Genomic DNA, 22961 nt, shown 5'->3' on the forward strand with positions numbered 1-22961 from the left:
TCAGCGCATGCCTCATCGAAGAAGTTTCGCAAGAAAGCATTCTTGATATCGGCTCAGGATGTTAGAGATCATGTGGGCAGCTGCTTAAGCCAGTGCATCGCTTCTCCAATCATAGAATACTTGAAGAGCTTGCACAATAGATAGTCCTCGGGGACTCCATCCATACGAATAGCAGCGATAAGATCCTCGAACCTCTCTAGATGGTCCATAGGATGCTCGTGCGGTAACCCAGAGTAGGGTATCTCCGACACGAGTGTGTAGTACTGAGGCTTCAGTTCGAAATTCTGCTTCTGAATCTCTAGAAGTCGAATAGCTAATTTGTTGGCGTAGTACTCATCTGGACGATTGTAGTCAGCCAGTGCCCTTGGTCGAGCAGCCTCTTCTACAGGTTGAGCAGCTCCTGTAGCATCAGTATCAGGGATTACATTCCCCTGAGCGTCTAGTTTCTGACCTATTGCATTGCGCATATGACCATCCTAGTCATACAGGTTTCCATTCTCGTCCTGTCTGAGAATAACAATCGCAACCATGTTTCGCGACTGATGATCGATCGATGTACGCGGTGTAGTATCGATCGATGTCGAACGATGTAGATCGGTCGACGATGAAGGTCGGGTGTCGGTCGACGGTTCGGTGTGAGAATCGATCAACGTGAAAGCTGCTGCGTCGAGCGATGTGGAACGTTGGTCTTTGCGGATCGTTCGTTCCAAGTGAGCAGGATCTTCTGAGAATAGCAGGTGTTTGTCCTTGTTGCTTTTGACACTGCTGGGCATGCACCTGAAAAGACAAGAATAAATTTTGTGTCAGAATGGGGGTAGAGAAAAGAATAAGAATTAATAACACTAAATCTAATGGCGATCAAAGCTCTCCGGCAACGGCGCCAAATTTGATACCACTCAAATTACCCTAAGGAGTGAATTACTCTCTCAAATAAGAGGTTCAGTTGCAGTACTTAGGGATCGAATCCACAAGGATTTAGGGAGCCTATTAAATCTAGTCAAATTATTAATTCTAAGTGTTTGTTGTTTTATGGTTTAAAAGTAAATAGTAATCCTAATTGAGCAAGCCTATTGCTCGATTAACAAGATGATTGGGGGTGTAACTTATTGGAAGCTATTAGATGCAGGGTTTCTATTCAGGTGTTGGAGATTATAATCCTATAGATGCCTAACAGTTGCATGAATGATATATTAAAGCTCAACTCCTTAATCAAAGTGATCATCGATGGCAGTGTTTCACTGGTTAACTAACTAGATCTTGGATCTCAACTGTCGTCTTTTGATTACAAGAAAGTGTCGATCGATGATCATATAGGGATATCGATCGATACACCTTTCGCAATATCGATCGATTGTCAGAAGACAATATCGATCGATTGTCAGAAGACAATATCGATCGATGCTTCTAGCTAAGCCCTAGTCGCATGTTGATAATGCTCACTAGTCTCCTAGATCAGCGGTTAGCATCTCTCTAGCAGTCCTAGCATGACATATTAGATTCAGGACATGATGGTCAAAGATGCTTGACTCATGCTAATTCCTAGGTTCATGTTCTAGTTAGCAAGGCTAAAACAAGCATTAATGAACAATCAATCAATGAATATCACAACTTAGCAAATCTATAGTTGGGGCTAATCCCTCTAACCTATTTGAACCCTGAATCTAACAAGTGAACTACTCAGACATAGCTAAGCAATTCATGACACAAAATATAGATAAAAACTGCATAGAATAGAATAGATGAATCAATGGAGTTCCAATCACAAATCTCTCTATTTCTCTCCTAAAAATCTCTGCTGAAAATAAGAATACAATGGTGGCCAAAAAACTCTCTTGCCTCCTAACACTTAGGCAAGTATATAACTATTAGGTTAAAAACTCGTCTGGGGCAATCTTGTAATTTGGTGAAGCCTTGGGTTTAAAGTCGGCTGGATCCAAATCGCGCATCTCGCGTCTCGACATCGATCGATGGTACAGGATGTACATCGATTGATCATAATCTTCAATCGTAGAGGCTTCTCTTCTGTATTGATCGACGGCACTCGCTGTGAGTTGAACGATTGCTTCTTCTTCGTATCAACCTCTAATGGTCAGGTCTGATGAAATCTCTTTTAAGCTGCTAAATGCTCCATAATCATCACTTTACTCCAAGATACTCCTGAACCTGAAAACATACCTAATATGATAGATTATATAATATATAGATAGTAAAATACTTATATACCATGGATGAAAATGGGCCAAATCCGTGGTATATCAACGGGGAATATGAACGGATCGGTTCAAGGGGTGAAGCATTCCTGTAGTACCGTCCTTTGAAAATTCGAGCGAAAAGAGTATTTGGTTTCTCTACCAAAACCACAATTGCTTTCCAAGCATTGCCGTATTAAAATCAATAAGATCCTTGAAACTAAGCCCACCCTGATTTTTATGTACGCATACTTTATCCCATGATTTCCAATGCATGCCTTTTGTGCTTCCTCCTGGACTCCACCAAAATTGAGCTACGGCACTCGTCAACTTCTTTGTCGTAGCCTTTGGTAATCGATAACAAGACATCACATGATTTGGTAAATCCGTAACCACCGACTTGATGATTACCTCATTTCTTCCTTTAGTTAAAAACTTAAAAGTCCATCCATTGACCCTATTGTTCAAATGATCTTGTACAAAGCTAAACACTTGTACCTTAGACCCTCCAAGTCTCTCTGGCAAACCCAGATAAGATCACATTCCACCTAAATTATGTATTCCCAGAATATCTTTCAATTCCTGTCGACTGGATTCTTCGATCTTATGTCTAAATTGAATTGAAGATTTCTGGAAATTTATTTGTTGCCCTGACACAACCTCATATTCCTTCAAAATCTTAAGAATGGTTTGACACTCTTCTTTTTGTGCGTTACAAAAGAAAAGACTATCATCTGCAAATAACAGATGAGAAATTGATGGACAAGCTCTTGCCACTTTCATACCCATTAATTGTTTCATTCTCTGAGCCTTTTTAATATTTGCAATCAAAGCCTCCGTGCACATAATAAATAAATAAGGGGATAACGGATCCCCTTGACGTAAGCCCCGCTGGGGAATTATAAGACCCCTAGGCTGACCATTAAGGAGTACCCTATATTGAACTGAATATATGCATTCCAACATCAATTTGACCCAATGAGGATCAAACCCCATTTTAAGGAGAAAAACCTCAATAAAGTTCTATTCAACCCTATCATACGTTTTAATCATATCTGTTTTAATTGCCATAAACTTATTTTGGCAAGACTTATTGGCTCGCAGTCCATGAAACATTTCCTGAGCTATAAGGATATTATCCGATATAAGTCGTCCCGCCACAAAAGCCGATTGTGTCTCCGATATTAGCCGTGGAAGGCAAATCTTCAGTCTTTGACATAAGACTTTCGATATAATCTTATAACCAATATTACATAGGCTTATTGGCCTTAATTCCGTCATCCTTGTGGGTCTCTCTGTTTTCGGAATCATACATATATTAGTAATATTTAGTCGTGGATCCATGTCCCCTGTGACCAAAAAATTATTCATCATCTCAACCAAATCCTTTTTAATAACATGCCATGAGTGCTGAAAGAAAAGAGCCGTCATTCCATCCGGACCTGGCGCTTTCTCAGGATGCATCATAAATAAAGCTTGTCGGATCTCCTCCTCCGTTGCTATCCTTAGTAATATTTGATTCAGCTGGGGGGAAATAGATGGTACTATCTCCTCCAGAAAACTTTCGAAATCCGTTGGAGATGTAGTACTAAATAAACCCTCAAAGTAATCAACTGTCACCTTTTCAATACCTTTTTCGTCTGTTATCCAATTATCCGCTTCATCATGAAGCCCCATTATTTTTTTACGAACCCGACGTTGCTTTGTGAGAGCATGATAATACTTGGTGTTAAGGTCCCCATATAAGTACCACATGTTCCGACTTTTCTGATGCCAATATTCCTCCTCATCCTTATAAGCATCTTGTAATTTTCTTGAAATATCGAGAATATCCTCTTGTGATCTATTATTATCAGTTTGTACTTCTTCCAGTGCCTGTTGAAGGTCTTTAATTTTGTCCTTCCCATATGGTTGATTGTTTTTCCGCCATGAAGCTATTTCATGACGACAATTACTAATTTTTGTGACAAAGTCCTCGGCTTGTCCTCCATGATTTTCTATCCAGCCTGTCACAATTGTTTCCATAAGGCCCTCTTGACCAATCCATCGCTTATCAAACTTATATTGTCCTCTTTTTTTTGATATTTTATCTTCTAGAAAAGCATCCACATGTCGATGATCCGATGCCACCATCCCTAAGTATTCTATATAAGAGCATGGAAAGAGTGTATGCCACTCTTCATTTGCCAAAGCTCGATCCAGTCGACATCGTATCGTCACTTCCCATTTTTCTTTACCTCTCCTTCCTTGCCATGACATTTTATTTCCACGAGCCGGGAATTATAGTAATCCACTATTCCTAATCATATTGTTAAACGGAACGAATGAAGTTGCACATCTTAGGGATCCCCCATCCTTTTCATGATTTTCAGTAATCTCGTTTAAATCTCCAATGATAAACCAAGGCTCAGATCGTGATAACCCATACCGAGTTAATCTTTCCCAAACATGTTCTCTTAACTTTTGGACTGGGTCTCCATAGACAAAAGTAAGAAAAACTTGTTTTCCCATAACCACTGCCTCTATATCTATCATTTTGTTGCTAGAATATAGGACATGAACTTGATACTCATTGTTATAAAAGAGAGCTAAACCACCGCTCCTCCCAATTGGGTCCACAGTAACCAAATTATCGTAACCAAAGTGTGATTGAAACCCTTGTACTAAATCAAAATCCTGTTTCGTCTCAGATAAAAATAAAAAGTCTGGTTTATATTTATGTCAGATCTCGCAGTAACTTATGGTCCAATGACTTCCAGTTCCTCTGCAATTCCAACTCAATATTTTCATCAAAAAAAATTTTTGCATTGCTCAAACGAGCGAGGATATTCGTGTTTAATGATACCCGGTGATCTCATAACACCAAAAACCCACGACCTACCATCTTAGAACTACGGACTTTATTGCATCAAGACTATATCCAAAAACAGCAGACCATCTTAGTCCAGCAATCCAATGAGGGCCATTATGCCAAACTTTTCCAATCCATTGACAATTTCGATTCCCGACCAACATGATTTTCCTTTTATGTAACAATTCCAAGATCAAGTTGTGTTCCAATAAACAAAAACTCCAACATCGCCGGAGAAGATCAGAGCCATAATAATTTTCTGCGATAAATGCACTAATCCAGCCACACTTAAGGATAAAAGAAAACCGTGAACATTCTAAATTGCTTTCCACAAGTAAGCCAGTCCAGTGATATTCAAGTTTCTCATCAAATCCATAAGCCATACCAATACCTAAAGTTCCACATAAGTTCTAACTAAAACCTCGTTAGAGTAAAATAATCTTCCCCTTACAACGCTTGGTCCAACCCTATTTTCACACCACACTTCTACAAGAATAACAATATTCCAAAACATAAAAAAACAAATTAAATTCATTAAATTCTCTCTCTCTCCTTTATTATTTCCTTTTTAAAACGTACCACTATATTTATTATCCTAAAAATTATTTACAGCAATTTTTCTCACTACAAGAAAACACAGTTTTAGCAAGGAAATTTAACGATGAAAACTAATCCTCGTGAAATTACGTTGACTTAACGATGAAATTGCGAGGAAATAAAGTTTCCTCGTAACGGCCTTGTAAAATACCGAGTAATGCGTTTCCTCGTAAAATCGTCGTAAGTTGACGTGGTTTTTCCGAGAAAAATGTGTTTCGTCGCAAATTCGTCGTAAAATTAGCATGATTTTTACGAGGAAATAACTTACGAGAAAAGAACGAGAAATCCACCAACTTAACACGTTTTTTTTGCCACCAACCTAATATTTCGTCGTAAATTCGTAGCAAAATTCAACTACCAGATTCGAAATTTTTCTATAAATATGGAGGTTTGAACATAATTTTAAGCACACCAACAAGAAAAAAAAACGTGAAAAAAATGTCGGGCTTGGGAAATATTTTCGAGTTGCGGAGGTAGATGTATATGCATAGAGATGCTAACGGGAGAGTGACGAAAGAATATCTTGCTGGGTTGGAGCGTTTTATGCATCAAGCAGATTCTACACCGCTCGCCCAAGAAAGCGGTAAAATATTCTGTCCTTGTAGAAAATGTAACAATTCAAAGTTGGCAAATCGTGAAAATGTTTGGAAGCATTTAGTAAATAGAGGTTTCACGCCAAATTATATCTGGTTTCAACATGGAGAAGGTTATAGTTATGATCAGAATGAAGCTAGTAGTAGTAATAGCAACTTTCAAGAAGAACCGGTTGATCATCAATTGCATAATGCACATAGTTACCATCAGGAGGATCAGGCAATGGTAGATTATGATAGGGTTCATGATATGGTAACTGATGCATTCGTAGCTCATGATGATGAAGATGAAGAACCTAACATAGATTCAAAAAAGTTTTATGAAATGTTAGATGCGGCAAATCAACCACTTTACAGTGGTTGTAGAGAAGGTCTCTCTAAATTGTCATTGGCTGCTAGAATGATGAATATTAAAACTGATCACAATCTACCTGAAAGTTGCATGAACGAATGGGCAGATTTATTTAAAGAGTATTTGCCGGAAGACAATGAGTCTGCTGATTCTTATTATGAGATTCAGAAACTGGTTTATAGTCTTGGGTTGCCTTCGGAGATGATAGATGTTTGCATCGACAACTGCATGATCTACTGGGGAGATGATGAGAAGTTGGAAGAATGTCGATTCTGCAAGAAACCACGATTCAAGCCGCAAGGAAGGGGACGTAATAGGGTACCGTACCAAAGGATGTGGTACCTACCAATTACAGATAGATTGAAAAGATTGTACCAATCGGAGCAGACTGCTGGAAAGATGAGGTGGCATGCCGAGCATACTCAGACGGATGGTGAGATGACTCATCCATCAGATGCAAGAGCCTGGAAACATTTTAACAAAGTACATCCGAATTTCGCTAGCAATAGCCGGAATGTGTACCTCGGATTATGCACAGATGGATTTAGTCCATTTGGAATGTCAGGGAGACAATATTCATTGTGGCCAGTCTTTCTTACGCCATACAACCTGCCACCGGAGATGTGCATGCAACGGGAGTTTTTATTCTTGACCATATTAATACCCGGTCCGAAGCATCCAAAAAGGTCACTTGATGTTTTCCTACAACCACTGATAAAAGAGTTGAAGGATTTGTGGTCAACAGGGGTGAGGACGTATGACTGCTCAACGAAGAAGAATTTTACGATGCGAGCTATGCTTTTGTGGACCATAAGTGACTTTCCTGCCTATGGGATGTTGTCTGGATGGACTACACATGGGAGATTAGCTTGTCCATATTGTAATGGAACGACAGATGCATTTCAACTGAAGAATGGTAGAAAGACAAGTTGGTTCGATTGTCACCGTCGATTTCTTCCAGTTGGCCATCCGTACCGAAGAAACAAGAATTTGTTTAGGCACAAAAAGGTTGTGAGAGACACTCCTCCTCCATATCTAACTGGAGAACAAATTGAAGCGCAAATCGACTACTACGGAGCTAACGAAACAGTTCGCTGGGGTGGTAATTGGCATGTCCCTCGTAATATGCCTGATTCTTACGGTGTTCATCACAACTGGCACAAGAAGAGTATATTTTGGGAGTTACCATATTGGAAGGATCTTCTTCTGCGCCACAACCTTGATGTGATGCATATAGAGAAGAATTTCTTTGAGAACATCATGAATACAATATTGAATGTCCCAGGGAAGACAAAAGACAACATAAAATCGAGGTTGGACTTGCCGGATATTTGCTCAAGAAGTGAGTTACATATAAAAAGCAATGGCCAAGTTCCCGTTCCAATTTTTAGATTGTCTTCAGAAAAAAAGTCGGTTTTGTTCAATTGGGTGGCATCAGAAGTGAAGTTCCCTGATGGGTATGTTTCAAATCTTTCAAGATGTGTTGAAAAGGGTCAAAAGTTCTCCGGGATGAAGAGTCATGATTGTCATGTCTTTATGCAACGACTTCTGCCATTTGCATTTGCGGAGCTACTTCCAACAAACGTACATGAAGCACTTGCAGGTAGTTTACAATAGGACAATAATATTAAATTGGTTTAGTTTACAATAATAGTATTTGACTAACAATGTGTTTAATTGTTTTTGGAATAGGCATTGGAGCATTTTTCAGGGATTTGAGCACACGCACTCTTAAAGAAGAAGTCGTAGAACAGCTTCAGGAGAACATTCCTATCTTATTGTGCAACTTGGAGAAGATATTTCCTCCAGGCTTTTTTGACGTGATGGAGCATCTAGCTATCCACCTCCCATATGAGGCATTGCTTCGTGGACCGGTACATTACGGATGGATGTATCAGTACGAGCGAGCCATGAAATATTTGAAGGGAAAAGCAAAGAACCTCGCCAAAGTTGAAGGTTCTATAATTGCTGGAAGTTTGACAGAAGAAGTTTCTCACTTCACATCGTACTACTTTGCGTCAAAAGTACGTACCCGAAGAAGAGCTCCAAGAAGATATGATGATGGTGGCGTTGCGCCCACATATGCAGTTGTTGGTGTTCCAGAAATCTTTAGCCAGATTGGACGACTTGGTGGGAAATCAAAACAGGTTTGGTGGTCGAGTGAAGAAGACGCTCATAGTGCACACACCTATATTCTACTCAATTGCGAGGATCCATTGATGCGTTATTTTGAAAGGTAACTTAAATTGAGTATACATTATATAATTGAGAGAGATTAATTCATGTAAAATGTGATTTTACAGCATGTTTGTTTCACAAGTCGAAGAAACATTTCCTGGTATATCCACAAGTGACGTAGACAAAAGAAAAGATCAACACTTTGTTAAGTGGTTGAAGAATCAGGTATTAATCAAATACTTTTAAAATTTTCATACATGAATGATTTGTATTTCAACGTTCTTTTTATTTTTAAATAGGTTGATTATGACGACGATGCAGATTATCCTAAGTGGTTACACGAAGTAATTCAATCTCCACTTGTAAAGGTCACCACATCACAGATGTATTTCACACGAGGCTATACTTTTCACACATATGAGTATGGTAAACAGCGGGCAACCAGTAACTATGGAATTTGTGTGAAAGGAGAAACAGATTTCTACGGAATCTTGACGGAGATTATTGAAGTCGAATTCCCAGGGATATTGAAGCTAAAATGCGTCCTCTTCAAGTGTGAATGGTTCGACCCCGTCGTCAATAGAGGTGTTCGGTTGAACAAATTCGGTGTTGTAGATGTCAACGGTGGCCGGAGGTACAACAAATTCGAGCCCTTCATCTTAGCTTCACAAGCAGACCAAGTTAGCTTCCTTCCATACCCTCGGATGAGAGAGTCGGGTATAAATTGGTTAGCCGTGATCAAAGTTACACCTCGAGGACGAATCATCATAGGAGAAGAACCACCATTGCAAGAAGAACAAATAAATGAAGTTCATGAACCTGAACAAGAAATTGATGACATCCTTCTCATTGATCCGCATAATCACGAGTATGAAGATCTTACCGAAGATCCCACGGAGGAAGCTGTTGAAGACGAGTTTCATGAAAATGATGATGTTTCAAGTGATGACGAGAATGTCGATGAATCCGATTAATGTATTTGATATTTGTATGAGTTTGATTTATTATATATAATTAAAGATAATGGGAGTTTATTTATAAATAAGATATCGACATTAATTATAAGTAAAGGAATTGTGTTTTTATAATTTTCGGTTTGGATTAGAATGAATTGCTTGAGGTTAAAGGATAGAAGTGTTTGATATATGAAGTAGAAGATAAAGAAGATGTGGTTTGGGGTTTGGCGTTTCGTTTTAGGGGTTTAGAGACAGTAGTCGTACTTTCCACGTTACCTCACGGGAATTTTACGACGATTTATAATACATTACCTCGCATATTCCACGGTAACAGTAAACGTCGTAATAACCTCGTTAACTTACGTGGAATAAGAGACACTTTATAATTAAAAAAGCGGACCTCGCTTATTCCACGTAAGACCAAAACGTCGTAAGAGCCTCGTGAACTTACGTGGAATGAGCGAGGTTCGCTTTTTTATTTTACTTTTCGTCGTTAATTCGTCGGTAAATATAAACCCTAAACTAAAATGAAACCCAAATCCCTAAACCCCAAATGTGCAAACCCTAAAACTCCCCATCCTACTTCATATAAACTAAAAAAAATTATTTTCTATTTTATATAAACTTAAAAAAAAAAGAGAAGAAAGATATTGGAAACACATATGACGAGATACGTCAAATTCAAAATTGTAGAGTGTGTTTGATTTGTTGTGTGATATGTCAAATTCAAAATTTGTAAAATTGTTTTCCAACGTATTAAACCTTTCAAATTCAAAAAAATATATATATTGAAGTTAAAGGGTTAGAAATATATGAAGTATAAGATAAGAAATATAAGAAAGATAGGGTTTGAGGTTTGGAGATAAGAAAGATAGGGTTTGAGGTTTGGGGTTTAAGATTTTAGGGGTTAGCAAAAAAAGCCTCGCTATTTGCACGTAATGTCGATGATAAAAACAAAAATCGTCGTAACAGCCTCGTGAAATTACGTGGAATAAGAGACGCTTTATAATTAAAGAAGCGGACCTCACTTATTCCACGTAAGATGAAAACGTCGTAAGAGCCTCGTGAACTTACGTGGAATGAGCGAGGTTCGCTTTTTATTTTACTTTTCGTCGTTAATTCGTCGGTAAATATAAACCCTAAACTAAAATGAAACCCAAATCCCTAAACCCCAAATGTGCAAACCCTAAAAAAAATTATTTTCTATTTTATATAAACTTAAAAAAAAAAAGAGAAAAAAGATATTGGAAACACATATGACGAGATACGTAAGATATTGGAAACACATATTAAACCTTTCATATTTGATACGTAAGATATTGTAAAATTGTTTTTCAACGTATTAAACCTTTCAAATTCAAAAAAATATATATATTGAAGTTAAAGGGTTAGAAATATATGAAGTATAAGATAAGAAATATAAGAAAGATAGGGTTTGAGGTTTGGAGATAAGAAAGATAGGGTTTGAGGTTTGGGGTTTAAGATTTTAGGGGTTAGCAAAAAAAGCCTCGCCATTTGCACGTAAAATCGATGATAAAAACAAAAATCGTCGCAAGAACGACGTAAAATAAAAGACGGGCCTCTGTATTTCCTCGCAAAAAAAACACGGGCCTCTGTATTTCCTCGTTAATTTGCGTGGGCCTTGCGACGAAACGAAAGACGGGCCTCTGTCTTTCCTCGTAATTTTACGATTAATCTTCGACGAACCGTAATCCTATATATAGGCGAAACCGCATGCCCTCTTCATTTCCTCTCTATTTCCTCTCTACAGCCTCTCTATTTCCTCTCACCATGGTAAGTCTCTCATTCCTCTCTAAGTAGTTTACGGAATTTAGATTAGGTGGTTAGTTTAGGGAATTTAGTTTAGGAAATTAGTTTAGAAAATTTAGGTTTCGTAATTTTATTAATTACGTAGTTAATACTGTTCATAATTTTTTTTTTACTCTTGACTTTAATTTAGAAATTTAAATTTTGCAGACTATTCGCAAGCACCAGCGTACTGCTCACTACTCGCAGATGTTCGGTCCACCGGGTAGTCGGTTAGACCCGCCTTCACTTCCCGGTTCTTCTTCAGCTCCCGGTTCTTCGGGTCAGCAGGAGACCGTCCCCGAGACTCAATCTTCTCAGAGAGTCTCGCCTTCTTCTACGGCATCGCCATCAGTTCCTCATGTGCCTCCTCCGATAGCTCCTCATCCGATGCCAGCTCCTCATGTGCCTCCTCAGATGCCCGCCAATCAGGTTCATGCTGATTTGATGGTGCCACCGAGTTGTCCTTACTCTCAGTACACTGTTGAGGACATTCTCGGTTTGCCAGGCAGAGAAGGCTTACCGATCATAGACCCCGACCGACCTGACGGAACTCTCTGGTATGTATGTTACATTAATTTTTTTAAATTCATTTGTGACTTTAATAAATATTTAAAACTTTAAATTTGTTTTTTTTTTTCAGGTTTGGGGTTGATAACTGCCTTGCAACAGAAGTAACCGAGACGATTAAAGGTTACTTCTCCAACTGGAAATCCACTCCGATCTACATCAGAAGGACGTGGTTCAAGATTTACGCTGTAAGTTTTTACAATTTAGTCCTGATTTATATTTTTTTAAATTTTATTTTTCTAAACTAATTATTAATATTTTTTTTTTTTGCAGCAAAAATTTAATTGGTCCATGGGGGTCACTGAGAAGGTGCGGAAAGAGTTTATCGACAAGGCGAAGAAACGTTTGTTGGACACGGTCTCCAACTGGAAGGGTGACTGGATCGTGAAGGGCTATGAGCGGGGCAAACCCTCAACCATCACCACGGACGTGTGGGATGGCCTCATCCGTTATTGGAGGGATCCTGATGCCATGAGAGTCGCCCAGTCTTGCTCCGCCTCCCGTAACTCGGTAGATGAGCACGGCCACAGGGCGATGCAACATAGTACGGGCCAAAAGCCACACGCCCGCGTCCGTTTGGAAATGGTACGTAATTTAAATATTTAACTTTTTGATTTTTAATATATATATATATATATAATAAAAACTTTCTTAACTGTTTTTAGGCCAAGGAGTTGGGACGTTTACCGACTCTTATGGAACTTTTCGATCGGACCCACAAGAACAAGGCGGGCGGATTTGTAGATGAGAAGTCTGAGAAGATCTACAATGATGTGGCAGCTCGTATTGACGAGCGTGAGACCCAGCTGGCGCAGGAGTCCGCCGACGGATCACCCGTCGTCTTATCCACAATAGAAGTGGATAGAATTTACGAGGAGGTAAATTTTATATAAATTTTTTATTAATTCCATTTTACTTTAAAATTTAAATTTTAATATATATTTTATTGTTTTTTAAGGTCGCTCCTAGGAAAAAGGGACGTGTGTTGGGGATTGGTTCCGTCAACGATGTTCCGAGAGCGACTTCCTCTTATGGCCAGAGACGGGATGATGAAGTCTCTCAGCTGCGCGACGTGTTGGAGACGACACAACATCAGCTGACGTCGACACAAAACGAGTTGGCCTCGACAAAAACGTCGTTCACAGCTCGTATGAGTGGTCTCGAGAACTTCTTGGACGTCATAGCGGCCACAAATCCGGAATGGGAGGCCATGTTCAGGACCATGAAACAACAAAACCCCATTCCAGGCGAGACATCCGTGCAAGTCAACGAGGCAGATCTCTCGAGAAGGAGCGAGGAATTCTACGACGCGGCAATGCAGCATTAGTTTTTTTTTTGTTATTGTATTTTAAAATTCAAAACTTATTTATATATTATATAATTTCATTTTGATTCGGCCAAAAAAAAATTTTCTATTCGATTTAATTTCAATTAAAATTTTATTAATAAATTAAATAAATATAATTTTTATTTTATTTTTATTTATAAATTCAATAAATAGAAAACAAAGTAATTTCGTCGCTAATTCCCGATGTATTAACGAGGAAAATTAACGACAAAATCTCGAGGAACTATTAACGAGGATTTTACGTGGATTCTATTTCGTATACTTTACGATTCAATTACGACGAAATATTTTCGTGTTCTTTACGTTTTTATTACGACGAATATATTTAGAGGTTTTTGCGGGTCTTTTACGACGAATCCTTTTCGAGTTTATTACGAGGAAGCACAACGACCGCGTTACGTGGAAAGCCCACGTGGTCTTTACGAGGAAAACTTAATTTTTCTTTACGAGGAAAATATAACCTCGCTAATGGACGAGGAAATGGCGACGAATCTTCTCTTACGACAAACGTATAACGACGAAACGCCTTTTATCGCCATTTCCTCGTAACTCTTCTTTTACGAGGAAATAACGACGATTTTGGCCGTCGTTAAATTTGTGTTTTCTTGTAGTGTCTTAAAAATTACTTACTATAACTTTTTATATAATATTGGTTTCCAATTTAAAGTTTTTGATAACACTAAACTAAACACTCTATATTTTTATTAAAAATAATAAAAATTAGTAAGTTTAAAATGTTTGAAAATGAAATTTTAGTATGTATAATTGTTATTATAAATATGTCAGAAATACAAGAATATGTAAAAAAAAAATCTGAATAAAAAATCTATTAATTTGTATAAAATCTTTTAACTAAACACATCAAGAACATTTTGGGGAATTTGTGAGAACAAAATTATATTTGAAGAAAAATATTTGGAAAAATATTTTTTATCATTAAAAGCTATATACAGTATAAGACATTAAAAATCATTTTAAATTAATGGAAGACAGGTCTAAATAAACAAATTATACTATTTTGATTCTTATATATGTATATTTATATAAAACATAATATAAATTTAGAAATTTTATAATATACACAAATTATATATGTTAACTTATGCTATATACGGGTTATATACGAATCGTCTGTGTTTTTTGTTTGACCATAGATCTATGCCGAATATGGAAACACTGCTTGAAATTCAAAACAACTTTTTTTTTGGATGAATGGTTATAAATTCATGCATATTTTATCAAAATCTAGTATGAAGTTTAAAATGCCAAGATGTTGATGTTGGTGGAGATGGATTTGATTGTATGGAAGATTAATATTTTTTGAGATTTAATACTTTGACTTATGAATATTTTTATTTTTGCTTATAGTTTTGTTTCCATCTCTTTATTGTACTCTTGTTCTCAGTGTCAAACATGAGACCATGCATATGAAACATTGGTATGTGGTCTACAAATTTGTGAAGTCCACAATTTTTAAAAATCAATTCAAAGTTTATAACATTTTTTATTAAAAATATTAATACATTAGAATAAAATATTTTATGTAATAAAAATAAACATATTAATTAATGAAACATATAGATATAAAATATATATATATTCACAATTGGTTATTTTTTTTTTAAATGTAAAACTATATTAAATAATTTTTTGCATAATTATTTAATATATATATTATATATTTTTTTATCATAAGAAAGTGTATACTAAAAAAATCTTAGTACAAGTTCGAAAAAGGCGAATTTGTAGTATCAGTCCAGTAGGGAACAGATGTACTGACATACGAGAAAAATACGCTTCCTTGTTTGTGCTTGCCTCGCAAGGAAATCTGCTTGAGTGTTACTGGATCTGGCCTCGTAGACCACTTTGGCATCATGGTAGATCTCCCATAGAGTTTTGAGTTCGCTAAGTTCAGATGCGAAGACTGGCCAATCCTCAGGCGTCTTGGTCATTTTGATTAATTCTTGGGAATCGGTGACATAATGGTTCCAATAGCGCCGATGGTGAGATAAACATTTTAAAGCCCATGTCAAACTTTTAAGTTCAGCATGTAGTGGGGAAATTTCCTTGTGCCCACCTTGTAAACCAAGTAAATCTATTGAGCCATCCTGTAGATGTAGAATCCATCCCACTCCGTTTGTGGCATCATCATGTTTCCATGAGCCATCCACGCGGCATGTGAAAGTTTGGGTCGCTAAGTGGTTCCCTAGTAAAATTTCTGAGACGGTTTCTCTTGAATCCTCTTCTTAGTTGGCAATGAGCCAAGCACTGCATTCCCGTGATGCCAATTTTGTTGTGTCCATAGGAGAAAAATCTCTTGCATTGAAAAATTTCTCATTCATGTCTTTCCAAATATACCATATAAGGGAAGGAAAAACTTGGGTTGCTTCCTCCGTATTTCTTCCAGGATGGGTTCTAGAGAGCAGGTAGTCCATATTAGTATAGAGGTTTTGTGAAGGAAAAATTCCTGGATCAGAGGGGATTGACGATAGGGCCCAACATTGCATTGCGGGAGGGCAAGTAAAGTTCATGTGGTTAATTGATTCCTCAGCATATCCACATCTTGGGCAGCTCGAGTCATCCCCAATGTGTCTCTTGAAAAGTCTTTCATTAAGACCTATTGCTCCAGACACACATTGCCATAAGAAGTGACAAAATTTCTCCCATGTTTTACGTTTCCAGATTTTTTCTGCCAAAGGAATAAGTGATGGTAGCTGATTTTGAAAATCAAATGCGCTGTCTTTTTTTGGCTCTTGCAAGAATATATCCTAAGTTAACTGAATATTTTCGAGATTTGGAAAAATTCCAGCAGTAACCGTCTGGGATGGAGTTCCTACTAATGTGTAAGCTGCGTACTAATGGAATGTCGTGCGGATCAAGGAGGCTCCTGATTTTATTAGTATCCCAATCCTTCTTCACTGGGTCAATGAGATCAGAGACTTTTAAGTCGGGGTCATAGACTTGTGGCATGATAGGTGGTCGTGCCTTCTTGTCCGAGATCCACGGGTCTTTCCACGCAAGTGTATGTTCCCTGTTCCGATCGTACGTGTCAGTCCTTTAGTAACCAGCTCCTTTGCTGCCATAATACTTCTCCAACCGTAGGAAAGTCTTGAGGCCTTTGGTGCTTTGAAAGTATGTGAACACGAAAGTAACATCCTTTGAGTACTCTTGTAAGTAGATAATTTGAGTTTTGTTCTAATCTCCAAAGTTGCTTAGCCAAAAGGGCTATGTTAAATAATATATTATTTAAAATATTCTTATTAGTTTTATATTAGCCTCCAAAATTTTATGACGGGTCCTTATTTATTTTATACATTTTAAACTTAATGGTTTTGGTCTATATTATGGTACATGCTTCATGAATTGGTTCTTGTCCTAGTGTGAGAAGTTTGCATATATCTAACTTTCCATATTAAATTTGTCTATCATACATTGATCTACCATTGATTTTAACTGAATTTATAATATTATTTCAAAAAGTAATATCAAAAGGAACTAAGGAGGAATCAAACATGGAATAAAGGGGTTTCATTAGGTGGAAATTACCATGCGAAGTACTAATTTTGTATGACTCTGAGCACAAATAAAAGATTCTAAAAAGTACTGTATTATGGGTGAGTGGAGGTGTATGTCAAAAAAAAAAAAAAGGTGAGTGGAGGTGAATTCGTGAATGCAGCGTGAAAAAGATGGGAAGAAGCGGGAAGAGCGTGACGAAGATGGAAAGACGTAAAAGGCAAATAGATGGGCTATGTATAGTGAAAAATGGGCTCAGTATTAGTTTCTTAAGCCCATCAGAACTGCCACTCACTTCACTTCTTACTTGTGATCATCACTAATTTATCCAGGAACAAATCCGCAAATCCCAATGAAACATCAGAGAGATTATTAAAAAACTCTTTACTCTAACAACACGACGAGTTGACTCAGACCACAACACTCGGAGATCGCTGCTTCCTCAAAACAATGGGAGGGAAACAAGATCCGACGGCGAATGGGAGCCCGAAATCGGAATCAATGGGGGCGAAGAAGGCGAGCCCAGATCTGCTCAACAGCAGCTTCTCATTCAAATCCCTAAAACTGAAGACGAAGCAGCAGGAGCTCCTGCTGCGCGTCTCGATCCTCGGCCTAGTGTACGTACTAGCCTTCATCGCTCGCCTCTTCAGTGTCCTCCGCTACGAATCCATGATCCACGAGTTCGATCCGTATTTCAACTACCGCACGACGCTTTACCTGACGGAGAAAGGCTTCTACGAGTTCTGGAACTGGTTCGATTCGGAGTCCTGGTACCCTCTCGGCAGAATCATCGGAGGTACGCTTTATCCAGGTCTTATGGTCACCGCCGCTCTGATCTACTGGACGCTGAGGTTTCTCCGCTTCTTCGTTCACATCCGCGAGGTTTGCGTTCTAACGGCGCCGTTTTTCGCGTCCAACACCACCATCGTTGCCTACTTCTTCGGTAAAGAGATCTGGGACACGGGAGCTGGGCTCGTGGCCGCTGCTCTCATCGCGATTTGCCCTGGATACATTTCTCGGTCCGTCGCTGGATCGTACGATAACGAGGCTGTAGCGATTTTCGCTCTTTTGTTGACGTTTTACCTCTTTGTTAAGGCGGTGAAGACTGGATCTTTGTCGTGGGCTCTTGGCTCTGCGTTTGGTTACTTTTACATGGTTTCCGCTTGGGGAGGCTATGTCTTTATTATCAACTTGGTTCCGCTTTACGTCCTTGTGTTGTTGATCACTGGAAGGTATTCCATGAGGCTATACGTTGCTTATAACTGTATGTATATCTTGGGGATGCTGCTTGCCATGCAGATTCGGTTTGTTGGGTTTCAACATGTTCAATCTGGAGAGCATATGGGTGCAATGGGTGTCTTCTTGTTGATGCAGGTTTGCTATCTTTCTTACTGTGTTGGGATTAAACTTCACTCTTTTTTTTTTAGTGGGAGTGAATTGATATCAACCTTTCTTTAACATGTTGATTCTGACCTAGAAAGTTGGAACCTTGTTACTCATCTTTCTCTAGAAGACTACTATTTCACACACCATATCTTGTTACTGAATCTGACATCTTGTTTCAGACTCATCTTTTGCTTTTCCTTTAGAGATTTCAATTGATTATTATTTAACCTTTCTTTACTGTCTAGTATTGTAATTGGGTTTGTGTTGATTGTGAGAGCTAGAAAGTTGGAACCTTGTTGCTGGTCTTTCTTTCTTTCTTTAGAAGACTACTGTTTCACACATTATATCTTAATCTACTTATGCAGGTGTTTTACTTCCTTGACTGGGTGAAGTACCAGCTGAATGACACCAAGTTGTTCCAAACGTTTCTGAGGATAACTGTGACATCCGCTATTCTGGTTGGTGGTATTGCATTGGGTGTTGGAACAGCGTCTGGCTATATATCTCCATGGACTGGTCGATTTTACTCATTACTTGACCCGACTTACGCAAAGGATCATATTCCCATTATTGCGTCTGTCTCTGAGCATCAGCCTACGGCCTGGTCGTCTTTCATGTTTGACTACCATATTCTGCTCTTCCTTTTCCCCGCGGGACTTTACTTCTGTTTCAAGCGTTTGTCAGATGCTACGATATTTATCGTCATGTATGGTCTCACCAGCTTGTACTTTGCTGGTGTCATGGTTCGGCTTATTCTCGTCGCCACTCCAGCGGTTTGCCTTATCAGTGCCATAGCTGTCTCTGCCACTGTCAAGAATTTAACTTCTCTGTTAAGGACGAAACAAAAGGTTCCCCAGACTGGTTCAACGAAAGGAGTCGGTAGTTCAAAATCATCTTCAAAGGTGAATCTTTAGCGTCCCTGTTTACTGGCTACTTTGAACTGTAGAACGTTTCTCTTGTGTGAGTAGAAAATTTAATACTTATCTCATATGTTCTATCAGGTGACACTTGATCAGTCTCAACCTTTCCAGAAGAACGGTGCCATTGCTCTTCTTGTTGGTGTATTTTATTTGCTCAGTAGATATGCCATTCACTGCACATGGGTGACGTCAGAGGCGTACTCATCTCCCTCAATTGTCCTAGCTGCAAGAGGAGCCCATGGGAACAGAATCATCTTTGATGATTACCGCGAGGCCTACTACTGGCTCAGGCAAAACACTCCCACTGATGCTAAGGTCATGTCATGGTGGGACTATGGGTACCAAATCACTGCTATGGGAAACAGAACTGTCATCGTCGATAACAACACCTGGAACAACACTCATATCGCTACTGTTGGACGTGCCATGTCTTCTTATGAAGACGAGGCATATGACATCATGAGGTCACTTGATGTGAACTATGTGTTGGTCGTCTTCGGTGGCGTTACTGGCTATTCTTCAGATGATATCAACAAGTAAGTCTCGTTACTTCTCATGTATGATCCTCTTTTCGTTTATTTCTGAAAATCTCGTTATTGTTGCTGTGCGTGTCGATCAAATGGGACGTAATCATTGCCTTGTATGTTAATAAACAATCACTTTACTGCCTTAAATAAACTTTCTCAGTACTGTTGATGTGTGGATTTACTGATCCATTTTACCATTAAAAATGTGGGTTAGGTTCTTGTGGATGGTGAGAATCGGAGGTGGAGTATACCCAGTGATCAAGGAACCTGATTACCTTGTGAATGGCGAGTTCCGTGTAGACAAAGGCGCATCACCAAAGATGCTGAACTGTCTCATGTAAGTTACAACCTCAAGACTCCTAGTCTTATGCCTATTATAGTTATCCTCGAAAATGAGCTAATTTGAAAACGATGAAACCCATCTGAATGTGTGTTTCTTGTAGGTACAAGTTATGCTATTACAGGTTCGGCGAGCTGGTCACAGAATATGGCAAGCCAACCGGGTATGTAACCCATCTAGTTGCAAGTCTTACATCTTAAATCCATTTTTACTATTCAACATGGTAAAATAAAAGCTGGGCTGTGAAATGATTGGCAGGTATGATAGAGCAAGAGGGGTGGAGATAGGGAACAAAGACATCAAACTGGAACACCTAGAAGAAGCCTACACAACATCAAACTGGATTGTCCGTATTTACAGGGTCAAACCTCCCACAAACAGGTTGTGACTCTTTTTAGAGCTTCCATCTCAGAGTGTGTGGCTTTAGATAGTTGATAGTTTTAAGGAAGAAACATATAATTTCGGATTTTTGTTGGACATGGTTTTGTTTTCATGCAGAGACAGATTTTTGTGACTTATCGCTTATAAGGTATGAAACATATTTGCACTGGTTTGTTCATCCTGTTTTGAGAGATTGGTTTGAGCCCATATAAACCCAATAAGTCCTAATGTGTGGAGAATAAAATCCTAACATCACTTCAACCTTACCTTAAAGTAAATCAAAATCAAGATGACTCAAATAAATATCAACTCAACAAGTTGCTTTTCGAAAAGCTACCGAGATAGGACTTTATGCTTAGTACTGGTGTTATATGTTGAATTTGCTTTCCAAGATATTTATCATCAGACTTGCTTTATAGAGACAAGTTTCTGACATACATTAAACAAACAAAATAACTTGAGTGCACTGCAAGGTACCCTTCGTGCTAAAGTTTCTTTCCTTGATCACTTTCCAAAGCAACCAAGAATCTTTCTTTGCAGACGAGAAACCTCTTACTAAGCCTTTTTTTTTCTTGTTGCACGTCGCTAATCAAAGTGTTTCCTTTTAGCTCTACCAGTCCAAACTATAAAACAAAAATGCATATGAAAGAAAGAAGCGCCTCTTATCAAATAGCAGAGAGAAAATAGTTTTATTAGAGCATGATTATTGGGGGTTCTTAGGGTGGGGTTCTTAGCGGAATATAAGAACCCGTTTCTTAACTTTTAACTAAAAAAAACTAAGAATCGGTTCTTAAATAAGAGTTTTAAGAGCCGCTTCTTAACTTTTTTTAATTAAAAATTAAGAGATGGGTTCTTATATTCCGCTAAAAACTCCGCTCTAAGAACCCCCCAATAATCATGCTCTAACCATAAAAAAAAAAAAAAACTCACATGAAAGTGATGAAACCTTAAATGCGAAGCTACACTCACAGCCAAAATAGCTAGACTCTGACATGAATATTATCCTCCCAATCAGCTTCCACACTGGTCTGAAAATTCATTCATCCTCTAGAAGACTCGGAGCAGCAAATTTGTTAATCTTTTCAAACCTAGGAACATGTTGCTGCAGCTGGTGATAGTTCATATCAAATGTAAGAAGATCTTGTTGCACCCGGTGAGGTTTAATATTAAGCGTAAGATCATATACATGATTTACAAAGGCGTAAACTCTATCATGATTCTCAAAACCTTGGATTTCAACACGTTGGATAGTGTTCCTTTCGGGATGGAAGTAGAAAACATAAAATTTAAATCGAACGTTGTAATACTCCTTGGACAAAACAATTTCCCCCGTGGCAGTCACTCCAACTACACAAACGTTTGAAACACCAAAGCCAGTGTCCCAAAATTTGTAACCAGGCAGAGTGTAGGCATATTCTGACCAAGCTCCTTTCACGACATCCTCTAGAACCCATATACGCAACTCATGCATAAGAAGACTACTCACGCCTATATTCCTACCCCAATAATATCCACTAGGGTTATGACCTGGCCAACTAACCACACCTATTTTACCTTTATAGTTTATCAAGCTTCCAGCCCTAGGATTATAAAATTCTGCCTGAATAAACTTGAAATTCTCAGACTGAACATCAAAGCAAACTATATAAGAAGCGTGATCCCTTCCTGTAGCCAAGTAATATAAAGCTCCATTGATGCAAATCGCTCTGGAACTAGCATTATGGGATAAGGAACATTGGATCTTCCTCCACCTCATTTCTAAAGTTCCTAATGTCAAAATATTATGAATACATCCATAAGGTGATCTACCAGCAATGGGTGACACTACCTTGAATACCTTGTCAATCAGATCAAACCCTAGGTAAGAAAACGGACTCTCCTGTGCTAGGGTTACATATCGCATGCGCTGTATACTCGTCCTTTTTGGAGATAGGCTCATAACGGAAAAAGAACAAACTAAAGGCATGACCATAAAATACTAGCTCCATGTCATCAGGTAACTTCAACTTACAATAGGCGGCTAACGACGACTTCTCATTTTGACTATGAATCTGAGGCAACGAATAGAAGAGAAACTCATTGTTTGTAGTTCCTTTCATGGCAAATAAGAGACTCGGTCTAGCCGAAGACTTGGTTAAGAACAACTCGGTAAAATCTGCACTGCATAGTATGGATCTCCAAAGCTTCGACACACAACTGACACCTTGCTATTGTCTTGGTAGACAATCTAGAGAATATTTCGTAAGAAAGATCAGGAGGGATTGAATTCATGATCAGAAGGCGAGAGAGAAAGGTGAACGCAAATGATCGTAGGCAATCTCTAATATATAACAGAGTTCGAGAGCCTAGGGCATTCTGATAAGTCCAGGGGTTGAGCTTATCTGTGTAGAACAGAAAGGGGAGAAGATTGAGGAAGAGCAAAGGTAGAAGAGAAGATTGAGTGGAAGACATTAG

The 22961-nt window shown here is 38.5% G+C and overlaps 2 protein-coding genes across 2 annotated transcripts; one reads left to right on the forward strand and one right to left on the reverse strand.

The window, feature by feature from the left end:
* The first annotated feature begins 17286 nt into the window (after positions 1–17286).
* LOC106452261 (dolichyl-diphosphooligosaccharide--protein glycosyltransferase subunit STT3B) lies at positions 17287–20685 on the forward strand. The gene is made up of 6 exons (XM_013894333.3): positions 17287–18327; positions 18705–19241; positions 19341–19795; positions 20001–20123; positions 20230–20289; positions 20385–20685. Exons 1-6 carry the CDS (start codon positions 17404–17406, stop codon positions 20512–20514), a joined length of 2229 nt encoding a protein of 742 aa, XP_013749787.1. The 5' UTR covers positions 17287–17403; the 3' UTR covers positions 20515–20685.
* Positions 20686–21543: 858 nt separating this feature from the next.
* LOC106454071 (putative F-box protein At1g33020) lies at positions 21544–22263 on the reverse strand. The gene has a single exon (XM_048759650.1). It carries the CDS (start codon positions 22261–22263, stop codon positions 21544–21546), a length of 720 nt encoding a protein of 239 aa, XP_048615607.1.
* Between the last annotated feature and the right edge of the window lie 698 nt (positions 22264–22961).

This window comes from Brassica napus, chromosome C6 (genome assembly GCF_020379485.1).
Source record: "Brassica napus cultivar Da-Ae chromosome C6, Da-Ae, whole genome shotgun sequence".
NCBI classification, from domain to species: domain Eukaryota; kingdom Viridiplantae; phylum Streptophyta; class Magnoliopsida; order Brassicales; family Brassicaceae; genus Brassica; species Brassica napus.